Genomic DNA, 24,751 nt, shown 5'->3' on the forward strand with positions numbered 1-24,751 from the left:
CCCGAGTTTCCGCTGCTTCACTTTCCCGGATTTCCAGTTGGTCCCTACTCTTGAGGCTTATTCCCACTTATTGGATTCACCTATAGCCGAGAAGACGCCTTTCACCGGTCCCGGGGCTTCTCTTAGTCCTCTGGTTATTGCTAAGGATCTCTATCTCAAGACTTCCGATGTCTCCAAGCATCTTACTACTAAGTCTCACATCCAAGGGTTCACTTCAAAGTATCTACTTGAGCAAGCTAATCTCAAAACTACTTGTCAGGACGCACTCGAGGCTATTCTTGCATTGCTTGTCTATGGGCTCATTCTCTTCCCGAATCTCGACAACTTTGTGGATATGAATGCTATTGAGATCTTCCATTCTAGGAATCCGGTTCCTACCTTGCTAGCTGACACGTACCATGCTATCCATGACCGGACTCTCAAAGGTCGTGGGTATATCCTTTGCTGCGTGCCTCTCCTATATAGGTGGTTTATTTCTCACCTTCCGAGCTCCTTCCATGACAACTCAGAGGATTGGTCCTACTCACAGCGGATGATGGCTCTCTCTCCTAACGAGGTGGTCTGGATCACTCCCGCCGCTCAGGTTAAGGAAATTATTACTGGTTGTGGAGATTTTCTCAATGTACCTCTTCTTGGTACCCGTGGGGGAATCAACTACAACCCGGAGCTTGCTATGAGACAGTTTGGGTTCCCTATGAAGACAAAGCCCATCAATCTTGCTACATCTCCAGAGTTCTTCTACTATTCGAACGCCCCCACCGGACAAAGGGAGGCTTTCACAAGGGCTTCGTCTAAGGTCCGTAGGAAGAGTGTGAAGCATTTGGGTGTGAGATCTGGTATTGCTCACGAGGCCTATACTCAGTGGGTAATAAACCGAGCCGAAGAGATTGGTATGCCATACCCTGCTATGAGACATGTGGCTGCATCTGCTCCATCTATACCTTTACCTCTACCTCCCACAACTCAGGAGATGTATCAGGAGCATCTGGCCATGGAAAGTCGTGAGAAACAAATGTGGAAAGCCCGATACAATGAGGCTGAGAATCTAATCATGACTTTGGATGGTAAGGATGAGCAGAAGACTCATGAGAACCTGATGTTGAAGAAGGAATTGGTTAAGGTCCGAAGGGAACTTGAAGAAAAGGATGAGCTACTTACGCGGGACTCCAAGAGAGCCAGAGGACGACGCAACTTCTATGCTAGATACTGCGGTTCGGATTCGGAATCTGAGTCCGAGGATCATCCCACTACTTCCTATGCTTGAGAGTTTTATTTGTTTATATTTCAAAAGTCTTCCCTTGGCTTAGTATTTCAAAGGGATTCATCTTGTAAACGCTTCGTTTTGCTTTGCTTGTTTAGATATTGTTTACAAAACTCCTAATTTGTCTAAAAATCCTTCGATGTCCAAAAAAAAAAACTTTTGCATTTGCATTTGTACATATCATGCATCATGTGCATCATTCATCAAGCCACGAAAGGTTTCCAAGTGCTCACTGCCTCCTGGTTCTTCTGCCATAGATTGAAAGGTGGCTCGTGCTCGGAAAGTTTACGAATCAGACAGAATACACCGGACTAGACTCTATAGAAAGAAGAACTCGGCAGCCATGGAAGAAGAGAATGCTCAGCTCCGTACCGAGTTAGCCACTCTAAGGGAAGAATTGGCTAAGGCTAATGATGTCATGACCGCTCTGCTAGCCGCTCAAGAACAATCAGCCACGGCTATCCCTATAGCCACAGCTATACCGGTGACTACAAGCGTGCTCCCAACTGCATCTACATACGCTCGCTTCGCTATGCCAGCTGGGTTTCCGTATGGGCTTCCACCGTTCTTCACTCCCAGTACTGCAGCGGGCACTTCGGGCACTGCTAACAATGTTCTGATTCCTGCAACAAATGTTGTCTCCATCAATACTACTTTGCCACAAACAACGACAGTTGTCACTGAGCCTCTTGTGCATACCATGCCCCAAGGTGTTAACATCAACACACAGCACGGAAACATCCCCGTGATCAAAACCATGGAAGAGATGATGGAGGAACTTGCTAAAGAACTCCGTCATCAAATTAAAGCCAATCGAGGGAATGTGGACTCTTTCAAAACTCAAGATCTCTGCTTGGTGTCAAAGGTGGATGTCCCTAAGAAGTTCAAAATCCCGGATTTCGACCGATACAACGGGCTGACTTGTCCCCAGAACCACATCATCAAGTATGTCCGAAAGATGGGCAATTACAAAGACAATGATTCCCTTATGATCCACTGCTTCCAAGATAGCTTGATGGAAGATGCTGCAGAGTGGTATACTAGTTTGAGCAAAAATGACATCCATACCTTTGATGAATTAGCCGCTGCTTTCAAGAGCCACTATGGGTTTAACACCCGATTGAAGCCGAACAGGGAATTCCTCAGATCTCTCTCCCAGAAGAAAGAGTAAAGCTTCCGTGAATACGCACAGAGATGGAGGGGGGCAGCCGCCCGCATTACTCCCGCTCTTGATGAAGAAGAAATGACCCAGACATTCTTAAAGACCTTGAAAAAGGATTATGTTGAGAGAATGATCATCGCTGCCCCGAATAACTTTTCGGAGATGGTCACCATGGGAACTCGTCTGGAAGAAGCCGTTAGGGATGGAATCATTGTGTTCGAGAAAGCTGAATCCTCTGTGAATGCATCAAAGAGGTATGGTAATGGACACCACAAGAAGAAAGAAACGGAAGTAGGGATGGTGTCTGCCGGAGCCGGTCAATCCATGGCTACTGTTGCTCCTATCAATGCAGCCCAAATGCCTCCGTCATACCCATATGCACCGTATTCTCAGCATCCTTTCTTTCCTCCATTCTATCACCAGTACCCTCTGCCACTGGGTCAACCTCAAGTACCCGTTAATGCAATTGCTCAACAGATGAAACAACAGTTGCCGGTTCAACAACAACAACAAAATCAGCAAGCTAGACCTACTTTCCCTCCGATACCGATGTTGTATGCTGAGTTGCTTCCAACTTTACTCCATAGAGGACATTGTACAACCAGACAAGGCAAGCCCCCACCTGATCCGTTGCCTCCAAGGTTCAGGTCCGATCTCAAATGTGATTTTCATCAAGGTGCCCTGGGTCATGATGTCGAGGGGTGCTATGCTTTGAAGTATATCGTGAAGAAGCTCATTGATCAAGGAAAGCTGACTTTTGAGAATAATGTCCCGCATGTCCTCGACAATCCTCTTCCAAATCATGCCGCTGTAAATATGATCGAAGTATGTGAGGAAGCTCCTCTGGTGCCTCTACACATCAAGCTGTGCAAAGCTTCTCTGTTCAGCCATGATCATGCCAAGTGCCTAGGATGCCTTCGTAATCCTTTGGGTTGCTACACTGTTCAAGATGACATCCAAAGCTTGATGAATGATAATTTTTTGACTGTTAGTGATGTCTGCGTGATTGTGCCAGTTTTTCACGATCCGCCTGTCAAGAGTATACCTTTGAAGGAGAATGCTGAGCCTCTGGTGATAAGGTTGCCCGGACCGGTACCGTATACTTCAGATAGGGCTATCCCGTACAAATATAATGCTACCATAATCGAAAACGGAGTAGAAGTGCCTCTGGTATCCTTGGTTGTGATGAACAATACCGCCGAAGGAACTTCAGCAGCCCTGAGAAGCGGAAGAGTCCGTCCACCGTTGTTTCAAAAGAAGGCAGCTACGCCTACCGTGCCACCCATTGACAAGCCAACCCCGACTGATGTTTCTCCCGTTAACAGAGACGCGAGCCAACCAGGCCGGTCTATAGAGGATTCTAATCTGGACGAGATTTTGAGGATGATCAAAAGAAGTGATTATAAGATTGTAGATCAGCTGCTGCAAACTCCGTCGAAGATATCCATTTTGTCTCTACTCCTGAGTTCCGCTGCCCACAGAGATACCCTTTTGAAAGTATTGGAGCAGGCTTATGTGGATCATGAAGTAACTGTGGATCACTTTGGTAGCATAGTGGGAAACATTACCGCCTGCAGCAATCTGTGGTTCAGTGAAGATGAGTTGCCCGAAGCAGGAAAGCATCATAATTTGGCCTTGCATATCTCCGTGAATTGCAAGTCCGACATGATCTCAAATGTGTTAGTAGACACTGGCTCATCTTTGAACGTGATGCCCAAGTCAACGCTGGATCAGCTGAGTTACCGGGGAACTCCTTTGAGGAGAAGCACTTTTCTGGTCAAAGCCTTTGATGGAACCTGCAAGAGCGTTCTCGGGAAGATAGACTTGCCAATAACTATCGGCCCCGAAACCTTTCTAATCACCTTTCAGGTCATGGATATTAATGCCTCTTACAGCTGTCTCTTGGGGAGACCATGGATACATGACGCGGGAGCGGTGACCTCTACTTTGCACCAAAAGTTGAAATTTGCAAAAAGTGGAAAGCTTGTTACCATTCATGGAGAGGAAGCATACCTGGTTAGCCAGCTATCATCTTTCTCTTGCATAGAGGCAGGGTCTGCAGAGGGGACCGCTTTTCAAGGATTAAATGTCGAAGGTACGGAGCCCAAGAGGGATGGGACTGCAATGGCTTCTTTGAAGGATGCACAGAGAGCCGTCCAAGAGGGTCAAGCTGCCGGCTGGGGCAGGTTAATACAGCTTCGTGAGAACAAGCATAAGGAAGGTCTTGGCTTTTCCCCAACTTCAGGAGTTTCCACCGGGGCATTCTATAGTGCTGGGTTTGTCAACGTAATCACAGAAGAAGCAACTGGATTTGGCCCGAGGCCTGTATTTGTTACACCAGGAGGCATTGCGAGAGATTGGGATGCCATTGACATTCCCTCAATCATGCATGTTTCTGAGTAATATACCTTGTTGCTTAAGTATCTTGTTTTTTTTCAAAATAACAATCCTCTCGCTCTGCCCAAAGCGAAAGTGATATTTTCTGTAAGGGCATGTTTGTTTCGGCATTGCCGTTGATTAATAAAAAAATTTTGTCGTTTCTTTCACGACTGCTTTTTTTAGTGCTTTTTTTTCCTTGGAAATAATGGTAATGCCAGAAAAAACCAAAACATCTGTATTTTCTTATTAATTTCAAAAATCTGCATAAAAACCCTCTTTCTAAAATCATCCAACCATTTTACGCAGATTGAACTATAATAAACCCGTTGGGCACAGTAACCCTGCATTCCCTCCGAATTTTGAGTTCCCAGTGTATGAGGCCGAAGATGAGGAAGGTGATGACATACCATATGAGATCACTCGGTTACTTGAGCAAGAAAAGAAAGCCATTCAGCCTCACCAGGAAGAGATTGAGCTTATCAACATAGGTACCGAGGAGAACAAGCGAGAAATCAAGATCGGTGCTGCTCTAGAGGAAGGGGTTAAAAAGAAGATCATCCAACTCCTCCGGGAATATCCGGATATTTTTGCATGGTCGTATGAAGATATGCCAGGTCTAGATCCTATGATTGTGGAGCATCGGATCCCCACCAAGCCTGAATGTCCTCCCGTCAGGCAGAAATTGAGAAGGACTCATCCAGATATGGCTCTCAAGATTAAGAGCGAGGTTCAAAAACAGATTGATGCGGGTTTCCTCATGACAGTTGAGTATCCTGAATGGGTTGCCAATATTGTACCTGTGCCAAAGAAGGATGGTAAAGTCCGAATGTGTGTTGACTTCAGAGACCTGAACAAAGCTAGTCCAAAAGACAACTTTCCATTACCTCATATTGATGTGCTCGTTGATAATACTGCTCAGTCTAAGGTGTTCTCCTTCATGGATGGTTTCTCCAGTTACAATCAGATCAAAATGTCTCCTGAAGATAGAGAAAAGACGTCTTTTATCACTCCATGGGGTACTTTCTGCTACAAAGTGATGCCGTTCGGCCTAATAAATGCTGGTGCTACCTACCAAAGAGGGATGACTACTCTGTTTCATGACATGATTCACAAAGAAGTCGAAGTATATGTGGATGATATGATTGTGAAGTCAACAGATGAGGAGCAACATGTTGAATATTTGACAAAGATGTTTGAAAGGTTGAGAAAATACAAGCTTCGATTGAATCCCAACAAATGTACATTCGGCGTCAGATCCGGGAAGTTATTAGGCTTCATTGTCAGCCAAAAGGGCATTGAAGTCGATCCTGATAAAGTTCGGGCCATCCGAGAAATGCCAGCTCCACAGACCGAGAAGCAAGTCAGAGGTTTCCTCGGACGTTTGAATTACATCTCCCGATTCATATCTCATATGACCGCAACCTGCGGGCCGATCTTCAAGCTACTCAGAAAGAATCAGCCTATTGTATGGAATGACGAATGCCAAGAAGCTTTTGATAGCATCAAGAATTACCTGCTGGAACCACCTATCCTTGTCCCACCCGTGGAAGGAAGGCCTTTGATTATGTATTTGGCAGTATTTGATGAATCCATGGGATGCGTACTTGGTCAACAAGATGAGACTGGAAAGAAAGAACATGCTATCTACTATCTAAGCAAGAAGTTCACCGATTGTGAAACTCGGTATACAATGCTTGAGAAGACTTGTTGTGCTTTGGCCTGGGCCGCTAAACGCCTGCGTCATTATTTGGTGAATCATACAACTTGGTTGATATCCAGAATGGATCCGATAAAGTATATCTTTGAGAAAGCTGCTGTTACTGGGAAGATTGCACGCTGGCAGATGCTTTTGTCTAAATATGATATTGTGTTCAAAACTCAAAAGGCAATCAAAGGTAGCATTCTTGCCGATCATCTTGCTTACCAACCTCTTGATGATTACCAACCAATTGAGTTCGATTTCCCCGATGAAGAGATCATGTATCTAAAATCAAAAGACTGCGAAGAACCGTTGATTGATGAAGGTCCAGATCCCAGTAGCAAGTGGGGTTTAGTCTTTGATGGTGCTGTCAATGCTTATGGTAAAGGAATTGGGGCAGTCATTGTATCCCCACAGGGGCATCACATCCCTTTTACCGCCAGAATCCTGTTCGAATGTACAAACAATATGGCTGAGTATGAAGCATGTATCTTTGGGATTGAGGAAGCAATTGACATGAGAATCAAACACCTCGACATCTATGGAGATTCTGCACTCGTCATCAACCAGATAAAGGGTGAATGGGAGACCCACCATGCTAAGTTGATTCCTTATCGGGATTATGCGAGACGTTTGCTGACATATTTTACAAAGGTTGAGCTGCACCATATTCCTCGTGATGAGAACCAAATGGCTGATGCTCTTGCTACTCTATCCTCCATGTTTCGAGTAAACCATTGGAATGATGTGCTAGTAATCAAAGTGCAACGCCTTGAAAGACCTTCACATGTGTTTGCTATTGGGGATGTGATCGATTAGGCTAGCGAAAATGTGGTTGACTATAAACCCTGGTACTACGACATCAAACAGTTCTTGCTGAGCCGTGAGTATCCGCCGGGTGCTTCCAAACAAGATAAGAAGACCCTGAGAAGATTGGCCAGTAGATTCCTATTAGATGGAGATATTCTGTACAAGAGAAACTATGACATGGTATTGTTAAGATGTGTTGATGAACATGAAGCGGAGCAGTTAATGCATGATGTACATGACGGTACCTTCGGGACCCATGCTACAGGGCATACTATGTCAAGGAAGTTGTTACGAGCAGGTTACTACTGGATGGCCATGGAGCATGATTGCTACCAGCACGCCAGAAAGTGCCACAAATGTCAAATCTATGCTGATAAGATTCATGTGCCTCTGCACGCTCTCAATGTTATTTCATCCCCATGGCCGTTCTCAATGTGGGGCATCGACATGATTGGAAGAATTGAACCGAAGGCTTCAAATGGTCATCGTTTCATCTTAGTGGCAATTGACTACTTCACCAAGTGGGTTGAAGCAGCATCTTATACCAATGTGACCAAGCAAGTGGTAGCTAAGTTCATCAAGAACAACATCATCTGTCGATATGGTGTTCCCAGCAAGATTATTACCGACAATGGTACCAACCTGAATAACAATGTGGTGCAAGCTCTTTGTGAAGAATTCAAAATTGAGCATCATAACTCTTCTCCCTATAGACCTCAGATGAATGGTGCAGTTGAGGCCGCCAACAAGAATATCAAGAGAATTGTCCAGAAGATGGTAACCACTTACAAGGACTGGCATGAGATGTTACCCTATGCTCTGCATGGCTACCGTACTACTGTGCGCAGTTCAACCGGGGCAACCCCTTTCTCTCTTGTATATGGTATGGAAGCAGTTCTTCCTTTGGAAGTGGAGATCCCATCTCTCCGTGTGATCATGGAAGCAAAGTTATCTGAGGCTGAATGGTGCCAGAGCCGGTATGATCAGTTGAATTTGATTGAGGAAAAACGTATGGATGCCATGGCTCGTGGACAGTCATATCAAGCAAGAATGAAGACTGCCTTTGACAAGAAAGTCCATCCTCGAGAATTCAAGATAGGAGAACTTGTATTGAAAAGGAGGATAAGCCAGCAACCCGACCCAAGGGGCAAGTGGACGCCTAACTATGAAGGTCCTTATGTTGTCAAGAAGGCCTTCTCCGGTGGTGCTTTAATCCTTACACACATGGATGGTGTAGAACTTCCAAATCCAGTGAATGCCGATATAGTCAAGAAATACTTTGCCTAGAAATATGAAAAGAACAGCGTGGTAGGTCGAAAACCCGAAAGGGCGGCCTAGGCAAAAATGCGCTTCCCGGTGGATCGAAAACCCAAAAGGGCGGTCCAGGCAAAAATAAGGGACACAAAAAAAAATATATGAAAAGCTCGCTGAGATTGTACACAACTCAGGCAAGAATGAGCGTCTCGATGGACCGAAAACCCGGAAGGGCGGTTCATGCAAAAATGAGATTGAAACAAAAGGCAAGTAACTATATCTAGCCAACCACCGTCTCCCTTGGGGCATCTGCAGCTGTTAATGACTATCTTCATCAAAAGCTCCTACGCTTGCGAATTCAAAGTTTCTAGGAAATGTAATGATTGTTGTGTTCAATGTATCACCAACCAATAAAATTACCATTTTCCAAGCTTTGTAAATCCGTGGAGTCACGCCTTCGGCTGACCACCACTCTTATACATCAATTTGAGCCTGTGCTTTTGTTTGAAACTCTGTTTTCTTTTTACTTTCAAAGTTATGTACAAAAAACATTTTCCTTCTATTTTTAATAATGACAAATGCTCGAAACAAACATCTTGAAAATTGAAAAAGTTTTTTGAAAAGCAAACCTGAGCAACAGGGTACATTCAAACGAACATGCATGAGCGAGTGTATGTTGGTGCCTATTTCAATATATGTTACAAGCAGGTTCTCCTCCAGGATAGTCTGTGGTCAATGGCAAGAATGAAAAAACAGAATGAAAATGCATGAAAATGAATAGGCTCGCTAAGTTGAAAACCCGGAAGGGCGGCTTAGGCAAAAATGAGCTCCCCGCTGGATTGACAACCCGAAAGGGCAGTTCAGGCAAAAATGGGGCATTAAAAAAGAATTTATTTCCCCGGTGGATCGAAAACCCGAAAGGGCGATCCAGGCAAAAATGGGATGCAAAAAATGAATGAATGAAAATTGAAAAAATAACATGCAAAAAGCATTGACCACAGATGCGACGTCCACGATACATCCGGCATTATTCCCAGTAGAGTCTCCCGAGATTCTATCCCCAGCAAGTTGCATAGCTACCTGCCCTCAGCCATGGTTCCGATACGTCTCCCAACGACGTCATCTCCAAAGAGGATTTCCAAGAATGTGTAATATAGCACGAGCCACTGCGTGCCCAACACTCCAGGGTCTTGTCTGTCTCTGCGGAACTGTGTCTATAAATCGCCAACAGTCATGCATTACAAGCATTCATACATGCATAATCATGCATATTACGTGCCCATGCATTTAATGAAACTGTTATATCATTCACGCATGTTGCATTTCCAATATCAACATCAGTCTCAACTCAACACTCATGTCGGGTTCTCTGTCAAAACCTTGTGAGCCAATAATATCGGTCAATTTCTACCTTTCGAATCAAATCGACGTCAAGTCAATCTCAATCTATATTTTGTCAAAACAATAATCCCCAGTGAATATGTTTCTGTTTGGTCAAGTGGCTAGCTCAATCCAAGAGCAGCTTGAACCTACCTGTTTGTTTATGTTTCCGGTCGAGTTACCAGTTCGCCTCCAAGGACGACTTGTACCCGTTTACTTTTCAATGTTATCGGTCGAGTTACCAGTTCAAATCCAAGAACAGCTCGTACCTGTCTAGGTGTCTATGATTTTGGTCAAGTGGCTAGTTCAAGTCCAAGAACAGCTTGTACCTGTCTATCTGTTTCTGTTCGGTCAAGTGGCTAGCTCAATCCAAGAGCAGCTTGCGCCTATCTATTTGTCTTTGTCTCCGGTGGAGTAACCAGTTCGCATCCAAGAACACGCTCGCACCTGTCTATTTTCCTTGCTTTCAGTCGAGTGACTAGTTCGAATCAAGAACAACTCGTACCTGTCCATCTTTTCCATGTCCCCGGTCGAGTGACCAGTTCGAATCCAAGAACAACTCGCACCTGTTTGTCTGCTTTTATTCCCGGTCAAGTGCCCAGCTCAATCCAAGAGCAGCTTGTACCCGTCAATTTGTTCCTAGCCTCCTATCTACCCTGTTATCTGTTATCGTGCCAATGTCTACCAATCCCGCAATGGATACAACATCTTTTGTTAATTCCAGCTTTCGTTTGTCTCGCACTCATAATCCAAATGTTGCATGGCATTCACGATATTTGAGAATGTACAAGCGTATTTTTACGTCCAAACACAGTGCAAATGTTAATATTTAAGTATCTTCGTCCCGTCAAGCCAAAGACTCCGTCTCTTGACCCTCCAGACAAAGAAACTTAAATAGGGGCAGCTTTCTGTTATCACGATTTTCGGGTGTCAAGTCATTAATTAGGCTTGAACCTTTCAATCTTTGATATTCTCTATTTTTTCTTGGGAAGGGCAAAATTGAGAAAAACCCTTAGATTCTAAGTTCGGGGGTCGTTTTCGCTACGGGAAGGTGTTAGGCACCCGGAACGATTATGGTATTCCATAAGAACCGTTCTCCTAAGTTTATTTCTACGCTTTATTTTTATCGCCTACTTATTAAAAAGGAAATTTACTTATGTTAAGAATGGGGGGAGAAAGTGTTTGAGGTTTTATTTTAGTGGACTTGGAGAGGTTTTGACCTCATGCCTACATACCCATTTAAGGGATCAATTGTTATTAAAAATGGTGAATGGTTGGTTCAATTGTTATTAAAAAAAAAAGTCTAAGTAGAAATTAGGATTCATTCGGATTTGTTTAAGAAAATAAAAGAAGAAATTCAATGGAGTTTTGACTCCAAGGTTTGTTTGGAAAAATTTGAGTGATGGAATTGGTTTATTATTTTTTTGAAAATTGACACTTGTCTAAAAATCGCGTTTCCTAAGCATACATCTAAACGGTAAACATGCAACGTGTGTGCGTGTCAGTGCTTGTGTCGGTGTACATCACTTATAGTGTCCATAGTCCTTTACATTGAGTCCTAAATACATGCTATGGTCTTGCAAGGAATTTAAAAAGGAACTAATCTATCTAAAATTATTACAAACCCAATTGATATAGAAATGAATAAAAAAAAAATGATGCTAAAACTATGGGATGAATGAAATGTGAGATGAAATGGTTAGTATCATAAGGCATAAAAATAGTAGAAAGGTAAACAAAATTGAATAGAATAGCAAGAGAAAAAAAGTAATGAAATGAAATAAAGTGGCAAAATATACCTAAAATTGGTTATGACACTTAGACAATGCACATGACCTATAATCCCCTCATTATAGCAATGTTAAAGGGATTTGATTTTGAGCTATAATGTGGGAACAAATAGGACACATTCAAGCCAAGAATCATGACACATTTTCAAAGATATTTTGCACTTTATTTCTTGATCAAAACACACATTACTTACAAAACAAGAAAGAAATGAAAATCCATATCCACAATCAGCAAAACATACATGTGATCAGCAACATATTCACCATGAAATTACACACCAATCATCCACATCACATGCCAACATTTTATGAGAAAATATACCACAAAAATACACAAACTTAGATCAAACACAAAATTAATCAAGAAGAAATAACACACACATTTTTATCATTTTTTAAACCACTGGAAAATATCACAAAAGTGTTAAAATGTATTAAGAAACATATAACAATTTTTTTAGGAATTTTTAGAGAAAAAATTAAGCACACAGAGGTTCAATCAGCAAGAAAACAGGGTGTGAATAGCAAGAAAAAGCAAAAAACGTAGGAAACTGCAGAGAAAAAGGCCCAAGCCCAAAACCTAAAAGCCTGGAAGCACAGGGAGCGTTGGATTGATCCAGGGAGGGAAACCCTAGATCCAACGCTCAGGATTGCAAGGGATTGGACCGGTCTTGAACCGGTCCGGTCTAGGGGTCTATAAAAGCGAGCTCACGCCGGTTTTTTCATTCTTCTATGCTCTCTCTCTCTCTAACCCTAAACTAGTGAGAGAAGCTCTCGCCTCTCTCCTCCCTCTCTCTTCTCACCTTCGCCGGTTTCTGAAAGAAACGGCTGAGAAAGATGAAGATCGGCCGGAATCTTCATCTTCTTCGGCGAGAAACTCCAGGTTCCGGTTGACCTAATTTTCCAGATCTAACCCAAACTAACCCTAAACCACTCGTCTTTTCATTCTAAACATGAATCTAAAGCTAGAAATCACATGCAAGGCTTGAATCTTTGTAGATCTACATTTTTTTGTTACGGTTTTGAATTTTTTTTTTTAGGTTTTCAGTTTTTTGAAAGAAACTCTTTGAAACTTTGAAGATCTACATTGATTCGTTCTTATTATTGTTCTTGAGAAAGAAAAGATGAGGTTTGAGTTTACCTGCGATTTTTCTGGAAAATTTCGAATCAAAGATTCTTCGGAAATCTTCGATTTGATCTTGTTTGTTGATTTTTGCTTGAAATCGAAAATAAATCGATGTTGTTTGCTGGTTTGATTCCCTTTTTCTTCTTTGCCGGTTTAGATCTTCATCTTCTTTCTCTCTTCTCTTCACTGGTTCCTTCGTGATCAGTGCTGGAGTTTGTCACTTCTAGTGACGAATTCGCACTTTGAATTGCGAAGGAATCCGATTCAATGATGAAGATTCAGTGATGAATCTCTGAGAATTGCGAAAGATTCACTGAATTTTGTGTTGAATTGTGATTCTGGAAAAATCTAGGGTTTGAGTGTTCTTGGTGATTTCTGAGTTTTGATCCTAACAGAAAGGAGAGAGAAATCTTTCTTTTGTTTGTGATGTGGCGTGTGATTAATGGATCCTTTGAAAATCTGACACTGTGTTGTATTTATAGCTGACATGTGTACTTGAGACCCAATGAGAAAGGGACACCTGTTTTTGGACTTTGCTTGGCTCTGCCTTGGACTTTTGACTTTAAGGACCTATCTGCAAAAAAGAAAAATTGAAGGACTAAACTGCAATAATAAAAAAATGGACTGAAATGAAATTTTTAAATGTTTTGGACTAAAATGCAATTTTAGAAACTGTCTCAGGGACTAAAATGCAATAAAAAAATAAAATTGAACTAAAATTGGTAAATTGGACAAAACGTAAAGTGAAACCAAAAATAAAATTAACAAAAGGACTAAAACGAACCAATTACTGACATGAGGTATTTTAAAATACCTCCCTGCCGAAATTTTGACAGGAAAAGACCAAAATGCCCCTAGGGACTAAACTGACTCAAACTGACTCAGATGCAATTTTTGAAATGACTTTTTAAACAAAGACTCAACAGTGATTTGTACAGACAAATTGAAAAGACTCAGAGGCAAACACAAGGACTAAAATGGGTTCCACTGCAGGAAATGACCAAAATACCCTTTTGTATGATTTTTTGAAATAAAATGCAAGAAAAGTAATGCAATGATTCAGAGAATTTTCAAATGACTTGTAATGCAAGAAAAGACAGACAGAGGCAGTAAAATATGTTTTAAAAAGAGAGTAAAGATTCAGAGTAAAATAACAGCGAACTGACAAGTATCAGTGTTAGAAAAGAAATTTGAACGAGTATTTTTAGGTCCAAAATCAGGGTATAACAATAATTATTATATTTTTATTAAAAAATGATATGTGGGATTTAGGGTGTTACATCATGTGTTCAATTTACATATGATAACAAACAAAATAACAGTAGTACTATTTTAAAGCATATTCAAAATTGTACCCGTGAGCTTTCAATTGGTAGGAACATTGCATAATTTATGCAGGGGCCGGGGTTCGAATTCCGGATACCCCCACTTCTCCACATTAAATGTGCGAGCTCCAACCACTATACCAAAAAAAATAAACATATTCAAAATTTGAAGTTAACTGACTAAATTGTTTCTTAACAAGTTGTTACCGTCCACAACACACCAACTAAATGAGTATTGATGTTGGCACATTTGGTTGACGGAGAAACACGGGTATATTACTCAAATGTCCCTCGGCAGTTAACTGTCGAAATTTTAAAGAATCGGCTGCAGTTAACTGCCGAGGAAAACTTCGGCAGTTAACTGGAAATAAAACATCTTTTCTATTACTAGTAAGAAACGTGATCGAATATGTAATTCTAGGATCTCATATTTCTTCATTTATGACAACAAAATTATATGAATGAAATCAACAACGTTATAAAAAGAATCATGTATTAAAGAATTAAATTTAATTAAGGGAAAATTTAGGTGTATTTCCTTATTTAATTTCAAGTTTGAAATTCCTCGGCAGTTAACTGCCGAAGTTTTCCTCGGCAGTTAACTGCAGCCGGTTCTTTAAAATTTCGGCAGTTAACTGTCGAAGGATATTTGGATAAATTACTCATGTTTTTCAGCCAAACCAAATGTATGAACAACAATACTCCAACTAAATTGTTTCTTAACAAGTTGTTACCGTCCACAGCACGCCAACCAGATTGGAACTATAAAACTGTCATTGCATAATTTATGCAGGGGCCGGGGTTCGAATCCCGGATACCCCCACTTCTCCACATTAAATGTGCGAGCTCCAACCACTAGACCAAAAAAAATAAACATATTCAAAATTTGAAGTTAACTGACTAAATTGTTTCATAACAAGTTGTTACCGTCCACAACACACCAACTAAATGAGTATTGATGTTGGCACATTTGGTTGACTGAGAAACACGAGTAAATTACTCAAATGTCCCTCGGCAGTTAACTGTCGAAATTTTAAAGAATCGGCTGCAGTTAACTGCCGAGGAAAACTTCGGCAGTTAACTGGAAATAAAACATCTTTTCTATTACTAGTAAGAAACGTGATCGAATATGTAATTCTAGGATCTCATATTTCTTCATTTATGACAACAAAATTATATGAATGAAATCAACAACGTTATAAAAAGAATCATGTATTAAAGAATTAAATTTAATTAAGGGAAAATTTAGGTGTATTTCCTTATTTAATTTCAGGTTTGAAATTCCTCGGCAGTTAACTGCCGAAGTTTTCCTCGGCAGTTAACTGCAGCCGGTTCTTTAAAATTTCGGCAGTTAACTGTCGAAGGATATTTGGATAAATTACTCATATTTTTCAGCCAAACCAAATGTATGAACAACAATACTCCAACTAAATTGTTTCTTAACAAGTTGTTACCGTCCACAGCACGCCAACCAGATTTGAACTATAAAACTGTCATTGTTAGTACAATTAAGTCCACAAATAGTTATCACAACTGAGTGGTGATTACTTATTACAATGTAGAGAATAGCACTAAACAATTTTAAGAAAAACCAATCAAATTATTAAAAGGATACTATTAGATTCCAATATAAATTTTTGTACAATATATTATTTTTGTCGTCCTGTAAAATAAAATGTTCTTGGAAGACATTATATTTTAGTTGTCAATTTGAAGACATTACGAGCTTGTTTTTTTTTTTTTGTTTACTTATTACGAGTTTGTTTGAAACACTTCTCAAAAACTCTTTTTTAGCTTTTAAAAATTTGAAAATTAAAAACTTTTTTCCTAAACTATTTTTTAAAATTACAGTTTTAGAAACTGTTTTGAATTTTTTAGTTTTGAGGGCTAAAACTAAAACATATAAAAGAATAACTATTGTGAAAAAAGAACTTGTATATTTTAAAAACTCTGAAAACAAAAATTATTTCAAAGAGGCCTCTCTCTAACTTTCCTGCCCTTATTTTTCTTTCTTCTGCAAGGATAATGACAAAAGGACTATAATAAAATATTTCCTCGAGTTTTTCAAGCCTAAAACTAAGACAACAATTACTAATATAGATTAACATTGTTCTGTTTTCAATAGCAAGTTACTAAATTTCGAAAGTTACTAGTTTTTCAAAACATAAACATTTTGGAATATTAAAAATTCACTGGTTACTAGTTTGAAAATTTAAAAATAACTTGCATGCAGTTTTTATATTTACTGTTAACAACGAATAATTCAATTTCCTTGCAAATAAAAAAAAAGTTAGGTTGAAGGCAAAATGAAATCTTATAGTAATCTGCAGGGAAATAAAATTGTAGTGATAAATACAATAATAAATGTGTGAACAGCCTACTCACAAAACATAAACCAAAAGAAATGTTACATTACAATTCTATTCGATACATAACATTTTATTCATACTTAAATTTTAGGGTTAATAGTGCTTTTCACCCCTGTAATATATGTCATTTTCGGTTTTCGCCACTATAAAATTTTCGATTTGATTTGCACATTCGTAAAATTTTTATTTTCCGGAAAACACCCCTAATAGGCCATTGAAAAACCAAAATTTCTTGAAAAAAAATTCTGAAAATGGCTTATTAGGGGTGTTTTCCGGAAAATAAAAATTTTACGATGGTGCAAATCAAACCGAAAATTTTATAGGGGCGAAAACCAAAAATGACATATATTACAGGGGTGAAAAACATTATTAACCCTTTAAATTATCATGACATTCTTTTCTAGTGGTACATACTCTGCATTGCATCTTAATATCCATATAAATCACAATGTTTCAGATGATAAATGGAGTGAAGATGTGGAAGGAGAAGATAAAAAGGGTTTTGGTGGTATTTCCAACATTTGAAGGCTCCCTTCCAACATTTCCACCACTTTATTCATTGCTGGTCGATGTGAAGGGTCAGTTTGTATGTACCATAAACTCACCATTGTCATTTTTCTGACCATTTCTTCATCAATTTCATTTTTAATACACTTGAGTCCAAGATCCTGATTCAATTCAAGACGCTTGTAAATCCAGTGTGGAAAATATAACTCGCTAGAACAATCAACTTCAACCTTAATGTTCTTTCTTCGACCAACCATTTCTAAAACCATCATGCCATAGCTGTAGACATCTGATTTATGTGACACCCCACCAAAATGTCTAGAGAACAACTCTGGAGCAATATATCCTGGTGTTCCCCTTGCGCCAAATATGGATACAATACTTTCTTTTCTTGGACATATTTTAGCAAGTCCAAAATCTGAAATTTTAGGGCAGAAATCGTCATCAAGTAATATATTATGAGGTTTTATGTCAAAATGTAAGATTCTAGTGTTGCAGCCTCTGTGCAAGTACTCCAATCCATGAGCAACACCAACTGCAATATCATACAATATTTTGCAATCCAATTGGCGATCATCCTTCAATGGATTTTTCTCTTCGTATATGAACTTCTCAAGAGATCCATTTGGCATAAACTCATATATTAGTGCCTTTTTAGAACCATCCAGACAAAACCCCAAAAGTCTAACAACGTTGACATGTGAAGTTCTACTAATACTTGCAACTTCATTGATGAAATCTTCGCCATCACCTTTTGACCCACTTAAAACCTTCACTGCAATAATCCGCTGATCACGTAACTTCCCTTTGTATACACTTCCGTATCCTCCCTGACCTAATTTGTCTCTAAAAGAGTTGGTTATTTTCTTGACTTCTGAATAACTGTACCTAGCAGCAAGAAGCGGTCCTTGTTCCTTCAAAAACATCTCAATAATTTGATGAGTTGTATTCTCCTTCCTGAGCAAAGGAAATGCTGGAGTGAAGATCTTCGTTCTAATGCAGTAACCCAACATTATCAGCACTGCAACTCCAACAATCACCATGGCTGCTGTAGAATTGTAAATTATTTAAAATACAAAATACAACAAAAAGGTTTAGTGTAAGAAAGCAATGGCTTCTACATATGCAAGCAAAATTCACATTTTTATGTTAGCCGGACTAAATTTTAACTTTCTTCTAAATAATTCACATTCAAACATATTGATGAACTTTCACATTCAAGATCAATGAATTTGAAGTACTGTGCTGAAAGTTATGCAAACAGTACATTACCTATACCCAGTTTGACATTCCGGCTCAGCCATTTTTTCTTTGTAACTGCAATTAGAGGAAACAATTCAGATTTGACATATGAAGACAAGGCTGTGCAAAGAAAAATTTGGTCGGCTAATTCAGCTTTTTCCATCAATCCAAGGGTAATAGGATATCAGCTACGAAATGTTATAAATTATAAATTCAAAATATGAAAGACAATTAACATGATAGAACTTAGATTAGGCACATCAATGTAGTGCCACAACACTTCAGCTATTATGATATGGGATAAGGAACTGGGCTTTGAGAATTTTACAGCAAAATAAACATTGTTCACAATTTTAATTGCAAATATTTATGAACCAATAATGTGGAAAGTAAATAAAAACAACAACTGTTATATTAGTGCATTATAGTGTATTGGAGATAAAGATCTTGCGTTGGATGTGCGGTAAGACTAGATGAGATAAAATTAGAAATGACAATAATAGAGAGAGAGTTGGGGTAAAACCTATAGTAGAAAAGATGGTGGAAATTAGGCTTAGGTGGTTTGGACATGTAAGAAGACCTGTAGATTATGTACTAAGAAGACAAGATCGCTAGACACAGAGGAACATGGTTTATGATAGACTATTAAGAAAGATCTAGAGATTAATAAGTTGGATCGGAATGTGGTTTATGATAGAACTCTATGGCGTAATTGGATCCATTGGCACAATAACGTCGCATATTGTTGTCAATTTGACACCTCCCTCTTTGATTGTAATGAAAATATGCACATTCTTCTGTTATGTGTTAAAAATAAGGAAACAGTCAAAGGGAATGCATGAGTGTGATAAATTTATCTGAACCTTACCATTTTGACAGTAGAAGAACATTCTTTTGGCATCAAGCATACATTGGCCTCCTCTGTGGTTGGAGCACTCATCACAATCATCAGATAATACTATTTTAATTACCATTTGAGCAGAAACAAATGATAAAATGTGTCTGGTATCAGTCAAGTCTTTAGATGGAAACTGAAGAACCGAGCAGGATGAGAAAAAGCTATCTGCCTTCTCATTAGTAACATTGAGATACGGCTTCCTGTTATAATAGATGTCGTAGGAAAAGGAAGAACAGTTGTGTTTAAAATACTGTGCTGGAGGATTGATATTATGGCTGCGATTGCATAGGAAAAGAGTTACATTATTATTTATATAAAAAGAAACAAATGGAGAAGCAGGAGGAAGAGTGTAGTTTTGTTTCAAAGTATCACAAAGATTATCTTGCAAACGCTTGTAAAATTCTTGATCAGAAACTGTAATGGTATTCTGGTCAATGATGCTAGTTAGCTCAATTTTTTTTGCATTCTTCTCCAGTTGGATCATTTTGGGTGAATAATAGCTGTCATCACAGCCATGTATGAGTATGGAGCCACAGTCTAGTTGTTCTGCCTTGGTGAAAGGGTAACGGAAAACCCCACGAGCTCCACAACTGAATGAGTGCGGACAGTTATATGTGTATCCGCTTCCATACACTGCTGATAAAATCAGCATGAGGTGGAAAAACAAGAGGAAGTAGAACAAATCAACTGGAGCCATCCCAACTTTATTGATGCAGTGAAGGTTAAGTACAAGTAGTGCGAGTTGTTACATACATTGTCTTCACAAATAGATATGTATTAGTGTAATGTATGAGTCATGTGGTCTAAAAGGAGAACTTATTTGATACTCAGCTGACTTGGAAAATGAAGGAGGAAGACTTGATGAAAAAGAGAGGTAGATTGGATTAACAACATCTCTAGTCCATAGAAATGTTCGATAAAATTCAAAGTAACAAAGGTGTGTTTCTGACCATGTCTTATTTATCCCACCAATGAATCAGGACCCATTGCTTTATTTCCTCTTTTGACGAAACAGCACATTCAAAACTGACACATTCAATATTCAAATTTATTTTTTGTTACAACTTGGAACTTCTTTGGGACCAATTACAAAGGGAAGCTGATATTGCCAAGGTATCCACAATTAAATGAAAGGGGACAATCTCCTAGGCACCCATTACCAAGTAGCATTAGCAGATAAAATATATAAAACTCAAGCCTTCATGAATCACCCACAAGTAGGTTTATGAGCTAAACAACTTTATGATGTAAATTAGCAGTCTTAATTCACTATTCACCATACATTTCATGTATGAGCTGCTTAGTTGCCTTGGACATGGCAAACCAGACAATACTTCACTACTAACCTGCAAATAATTACACACCAAAGAGTACCAGTACCAATAAAATTAATTAGTGCAAATGAAACCTCTTAAAATTTCACTCCTACAGTTTCTCGCTAAATATATGGAGTACGCAGCCAATACATTTAGGGACTATAATGATAGCGAGTCACACATCCAGGGATCCAAATGGTTGTTTACCCTAAATATTTGGGACCTAAACAAAAAGCCTTCAGCTGCATAGCGACAGTATTTGTCTTTGATACTTAAACCCACCAGTAAAATTACTAAACCATACCTTACTGTCTTGCTTGCCTATGAGTTTTAAAAGTTTCCAATTCTCATTTAAATTTCTCTCTGCACTGCACCTGCATCCTTGGTCTCTTTTATATATTTATTTTGGTATGCCAACAATAAAGAGATCAATCAACATTTGAATTACTAAACCATACATTACTGTCTTGCTTGTCTAGAAAATCTACATTGAGCAACTCATAAAACAGAAACCAAAAGAAATGAAACAACCTTACAATTCTATTACTAACATAACATTTTATTTATATGTGAATTATCATGACATTCTTTCATAGAGTTACATACTCTGCATTGCATTTCAATATCCACACAAATTACAATATTTCAGATGATAGATCATTAGGTGATATTGAAGGAGAAGACAAAAATGGTTTGGGTGGTATTTCCAACAATTGAAGGCTCCCTTCCAGCATTTCCACCACTTTATGCATTGCCGGTCGATGCGAAGGGTCTGTTTGTATGCACCATAAACTCACCACTGTCATTTTTCTTACCATTTCTTCCTCAATTTCATTTTTAACACACCTGAGTCCAAGATCCTGATTCAATTCAAGACGCTTGTAAATCCAATGTGGAAAATATAACTCACTAGAACAATCAACTTCGACCTTAATGTTCTTTCTTCGGCCAACCATTTCTAAAACCATCATTCCATAACTATAAACATCTGATTTATGTGACACCCCACCAAAATTTCTGGAGAACAACTCTGGAGCAATATATCCTGGTGTTCCCCTTGCGCCAAATATGGATACAATACTTTCTTTTCTTGGACATATTTTAGCAAGTCCAAAATCTGAAATTTTAGGGCAGAAATCGTCATCAAGTAATATATTATGAGGTTTTATGTCAAAATGTAAGATTCTAGTGTTGCAGCCTCTGTGCAAGTACTCCAATCCATGAGCAACACCAACTGCAATATCATACAATATTTTGCAATCCAATTGGCGATCATCCTTCAATGGATTTTTCTCTTCGTATATGAACTTCTCAAGAGATCCATTTGGCATAAACTCATATATTAGTGCCTTTTTAGAACCATCCAGACAGAACCCCAAAAGTCTAACAACGTTGACATGTGAAGTTCTACTAATACTTGCAACTTCATTGATGAAATCTTCACCATCACCTTTTGACTCACTTAAAACCTTCACTGCAACAATCCGCTGATCATTTAACTTCCCTTTGTATACACTTCCGTATCCTCCCTGACCTAATTTGTTTTTGAAAGAGTTTGTTATTTTCTTGACATCTGAATAAGTGTACCTAGCAGCTGGAAGAGGTCCATGTTCCTTCAAAAACTTCTCAATAATTTCATGTGTTGGACTGTCTTTCCTTAACAAAAGAAATGTGGGAGGGAAGATCTTTGTCCTAAACCAACAAACTAAGATAATCAGCAAGGCAAATGCAACTCCAGCCACCGAGCCAACTGGACATTTTTGTTTGATAAAACATGAAAATGTTTTGGGTAAGCAAAAAATAATGACCAATTTATTGAATTCAAATCATATTTATAGAAAGGTCAATAATCGGATATTAGACAACAATAGGCACTGGGCGGTCCAAGATATCTCACGGCTTCGGCTCCCTGGATTCACTATATAAAGTCCTTAGGTGTTTTTCATGTGGTTCTAATTAACTAAATTTATCATAATTTTCTCAAATCCATAATTTTCTCATAGTTTGTTATGTCCAAAAAAGATTATTTTTAGTTAAGAACTATACGAAAAACACCTAAAGAATTGTGCCTAAGTTTTGTTCCATTTAAAAAAAAATCTTTTATTTCATTAAGGTTTCACTAAGTCTAAAATGAACGACTCTAGAATCCAACCCAAATAGTTTCTCCGGAGGATGTTAATAATCAAATTTGATCTATAATTGAATTATATATATATATATATTTTTAAAGTACAATCCAATATATATTTTTATCTTGGTATAAGTTTTCAGGTGACTATAGCTTCGTCAGAAAACCGGTGGAATACATCATGCGGGTTCACCCGTCCTAAACGTATTTTCTTCATATGACGAGTAAGGAATCAAACTTCTAATCACTCGCTTAAAAAGTTCAAATTCGTTACCACTTAAACCAATTCATTATTGGTGAATTTAACATTTCTCCATTTACACAAATCTAAAGCATTTACCTATTGTCATTGTAGACTTCCCACCGGCTGCTACTGCTGCAAGGTAAAAAATGCAAATAAAAAGATAAAACAGACACTTGTATAGTTTTTTTCTTTTTATGATAAGTCCAAATGTCCAGACACTGCTACAAGGTTAAATATATTTTTAGTCCTTACCAGAGCTTCCAAATAAGTCCAAATGTCCTAACTCCCTTACTGAGCCGTATAATTATTAATTTTTTATATGGCACTTTCTTTTCCCACCCTTCAAACTTCAAATTTTATAATATGAACAATGTTAAATGCCTTTTAAATACTCCAAAATATGTTAAAACACCTTCAAAAATCCTCTATTTTTTCAGATTTTATAATTCAAATAGAGTGTGCGAGAAGAAAGGATGGTGGAAAAAGAAATAGCTCTTTTTTAGGGGTTAGCCTTCTAATTATGACGCTAGTATGAGATGTCATTATTATTTAGAGTATTACTTTTCTCACTCTATGGCCTTCTCCTGCACCCTGTAAAATTTCTAAAAATGCCCTTGTGTAGTCCGGATTTTAAAATCCGGATTCTTGTTTACTATTTCGGATTTTAAAATCCGGACAATTCTTATGTATAATCAATCATCAGACTCTCTCACATTTCAGCAGTTTTGAGTTTTGCTTTTAAAAACAACAAAAAAACTAAGTAAAAAAATGCTAAAGAGAGACCGACCTAAATCCTTAAATCGGACATCATGAATAGGTTTGAATCCCGGTTTTCAGGCTTATATGTGTGAGTTTTCTAAGGCTTTTGTCATTTCCTCCATAAAAAAAAAAAAAAAAAAAAAAGTGCATTTTGCAATAGAGACTAGAGAGACCGACCTGTATTACATTTTGCAGAATGAACTCTGTCGGTGCAGTAACATCTGAAAATGTATAAAGTTGAATCGAAGCCACACCTTCCTCCACTGCTGCTGCAATCGGAACAGTCACTGGCAATCCAATTCAACCGGAACCCTTTACCCAGCTTCTCTTCAATCCCTCCTTTCACATCATTTTCCACCGTTACATTCACCACCTTACCCGTGCAATTTTTTGACACAAAGCTTGCATTTTTATAACCCTCGTATATTGCCACAACCGAACTCGTTTTGTTTTCAGCTGAACAACCAATTGTGTTCCCTTGCAGCTCTCTGGGCAGCTTTGTTGAGTCACATCCAAAGAACAATATGACTTCACTTTGATTGGGAGCAAGGTAGAATATATCCTTGGGAATAGTTAGGTTCTGGTTAGGATAAAAACAACCTTCTGATCCTGAAATAACAGCATTGTTGGACACTCTTAATGATTGGTTTTCATAGAAAATTTGGTCGATTATGTGTTTTGTGTTAGAAAGATTGAGGATTGGGGAACCAATATTATTGTCACAAGAGAGACCGAAACCAGGGTAACCACAATAGGGTTGTTGTAATCCTTTGATATAGAAAGGGTAGCTTATACTTTGGTTGCCACATGTTTTGGGTTCACAAGCTTCAAATTTTGTGTCTATAGAGCATAGAGTGGTTGTGGTAAGAAGATAAAAAAGGGTCATGTATGAATAAAACAGGGGACAATAGAAGGGCTTAAAGGTAAACAGAAGGCTTTTTCTGTTCATTTTGAAGGCTTGCCTCTGGTTCTAGATTGAGAGTATTTCACCAAATATTTTGAACTCAACTAATATGTTTTATTGAAACAATGCGATTAAGAGTATCTTTGTCTATATTTTTTGAATAACTTTTTAGATGGTTGACTTGCTCAACCTCAGAAT

General features: G+C 38.7%; 1 protein-coding gene across 1 annotated transcript; it reads right to left on the bottom strand.

Annotated features, from left to right (window-relative positions):
* Window positions 1-16,867: 16,867 nt before the first annotated feature.
* On the bottom strand, window positions 16,868-24,751 carry LOC11418569 (LEAF RUST 10 DISEASE-RESISTANCE LOCUS RECEPTOR-LIKE PROTEIN KINASE-like 2.1). The gene is made up of 6 exons (XM_039827917.1): window positions 23,827-24,751; window positions 22,987-23,022; window positions 21,157-22,268; window positions 20,485-20,548; window positions 19,276-19,835; window positions 16,868-18,123 (listed from the first exon to the last, which is right to left on the bottom strand). Exons 1-6 carry the CDS (start codon window positions 24,596-24,598, stop codon window positions 16,999-17,001), a joined length of 3,669 nt encoding a protein of 1,222 aa, XP_039683851.1. The 5' UTR covers window positions 24,599-24,751; the 3' UTR covers window positions 16,868-16,998.

The sequence above is a fragment of the Medicago truncatula genome, chromosome 7 (genome assembly GCF_003473485.1).
Source record: "Medicago truncatula cultivar Jemalong A17 chromosome 7, MtrunA17r5.0-ANR, whole genome shotgun sequence".
Lineage (NCBI taxonomy): Eukaryota > Viridiplantae > Streptophyta > Magnoliopsida > Fabales > Fabaceae > Medicago > Medicago truncatula.

Excerpts from the sequence above, each read along its gene's own strand:
- LOC11418569 (XM_039827917.1), bottom strand. The coding sequence starts at position 24,598 with ATGAACAGAAAAAGCCTTCTGTTTACCTTTAAGCCCTTCTATTGTCCC. Across the intron at positions 22,269-22,986 it reads GAAGTCTACAATGACAATAG|TTGGCTCGGTGGCTGGAGTT; the intron begins GTAAATGCTTTA and ends AAAAATGTCCAG. Across the intron at positions 18,124-19,275 it reads CATTTGTTTCTGCTCAAATG|TACAATTCTACAGCAGCCAT; the intron begins GTAATTAAAATA and ends TTTTAAATAATT.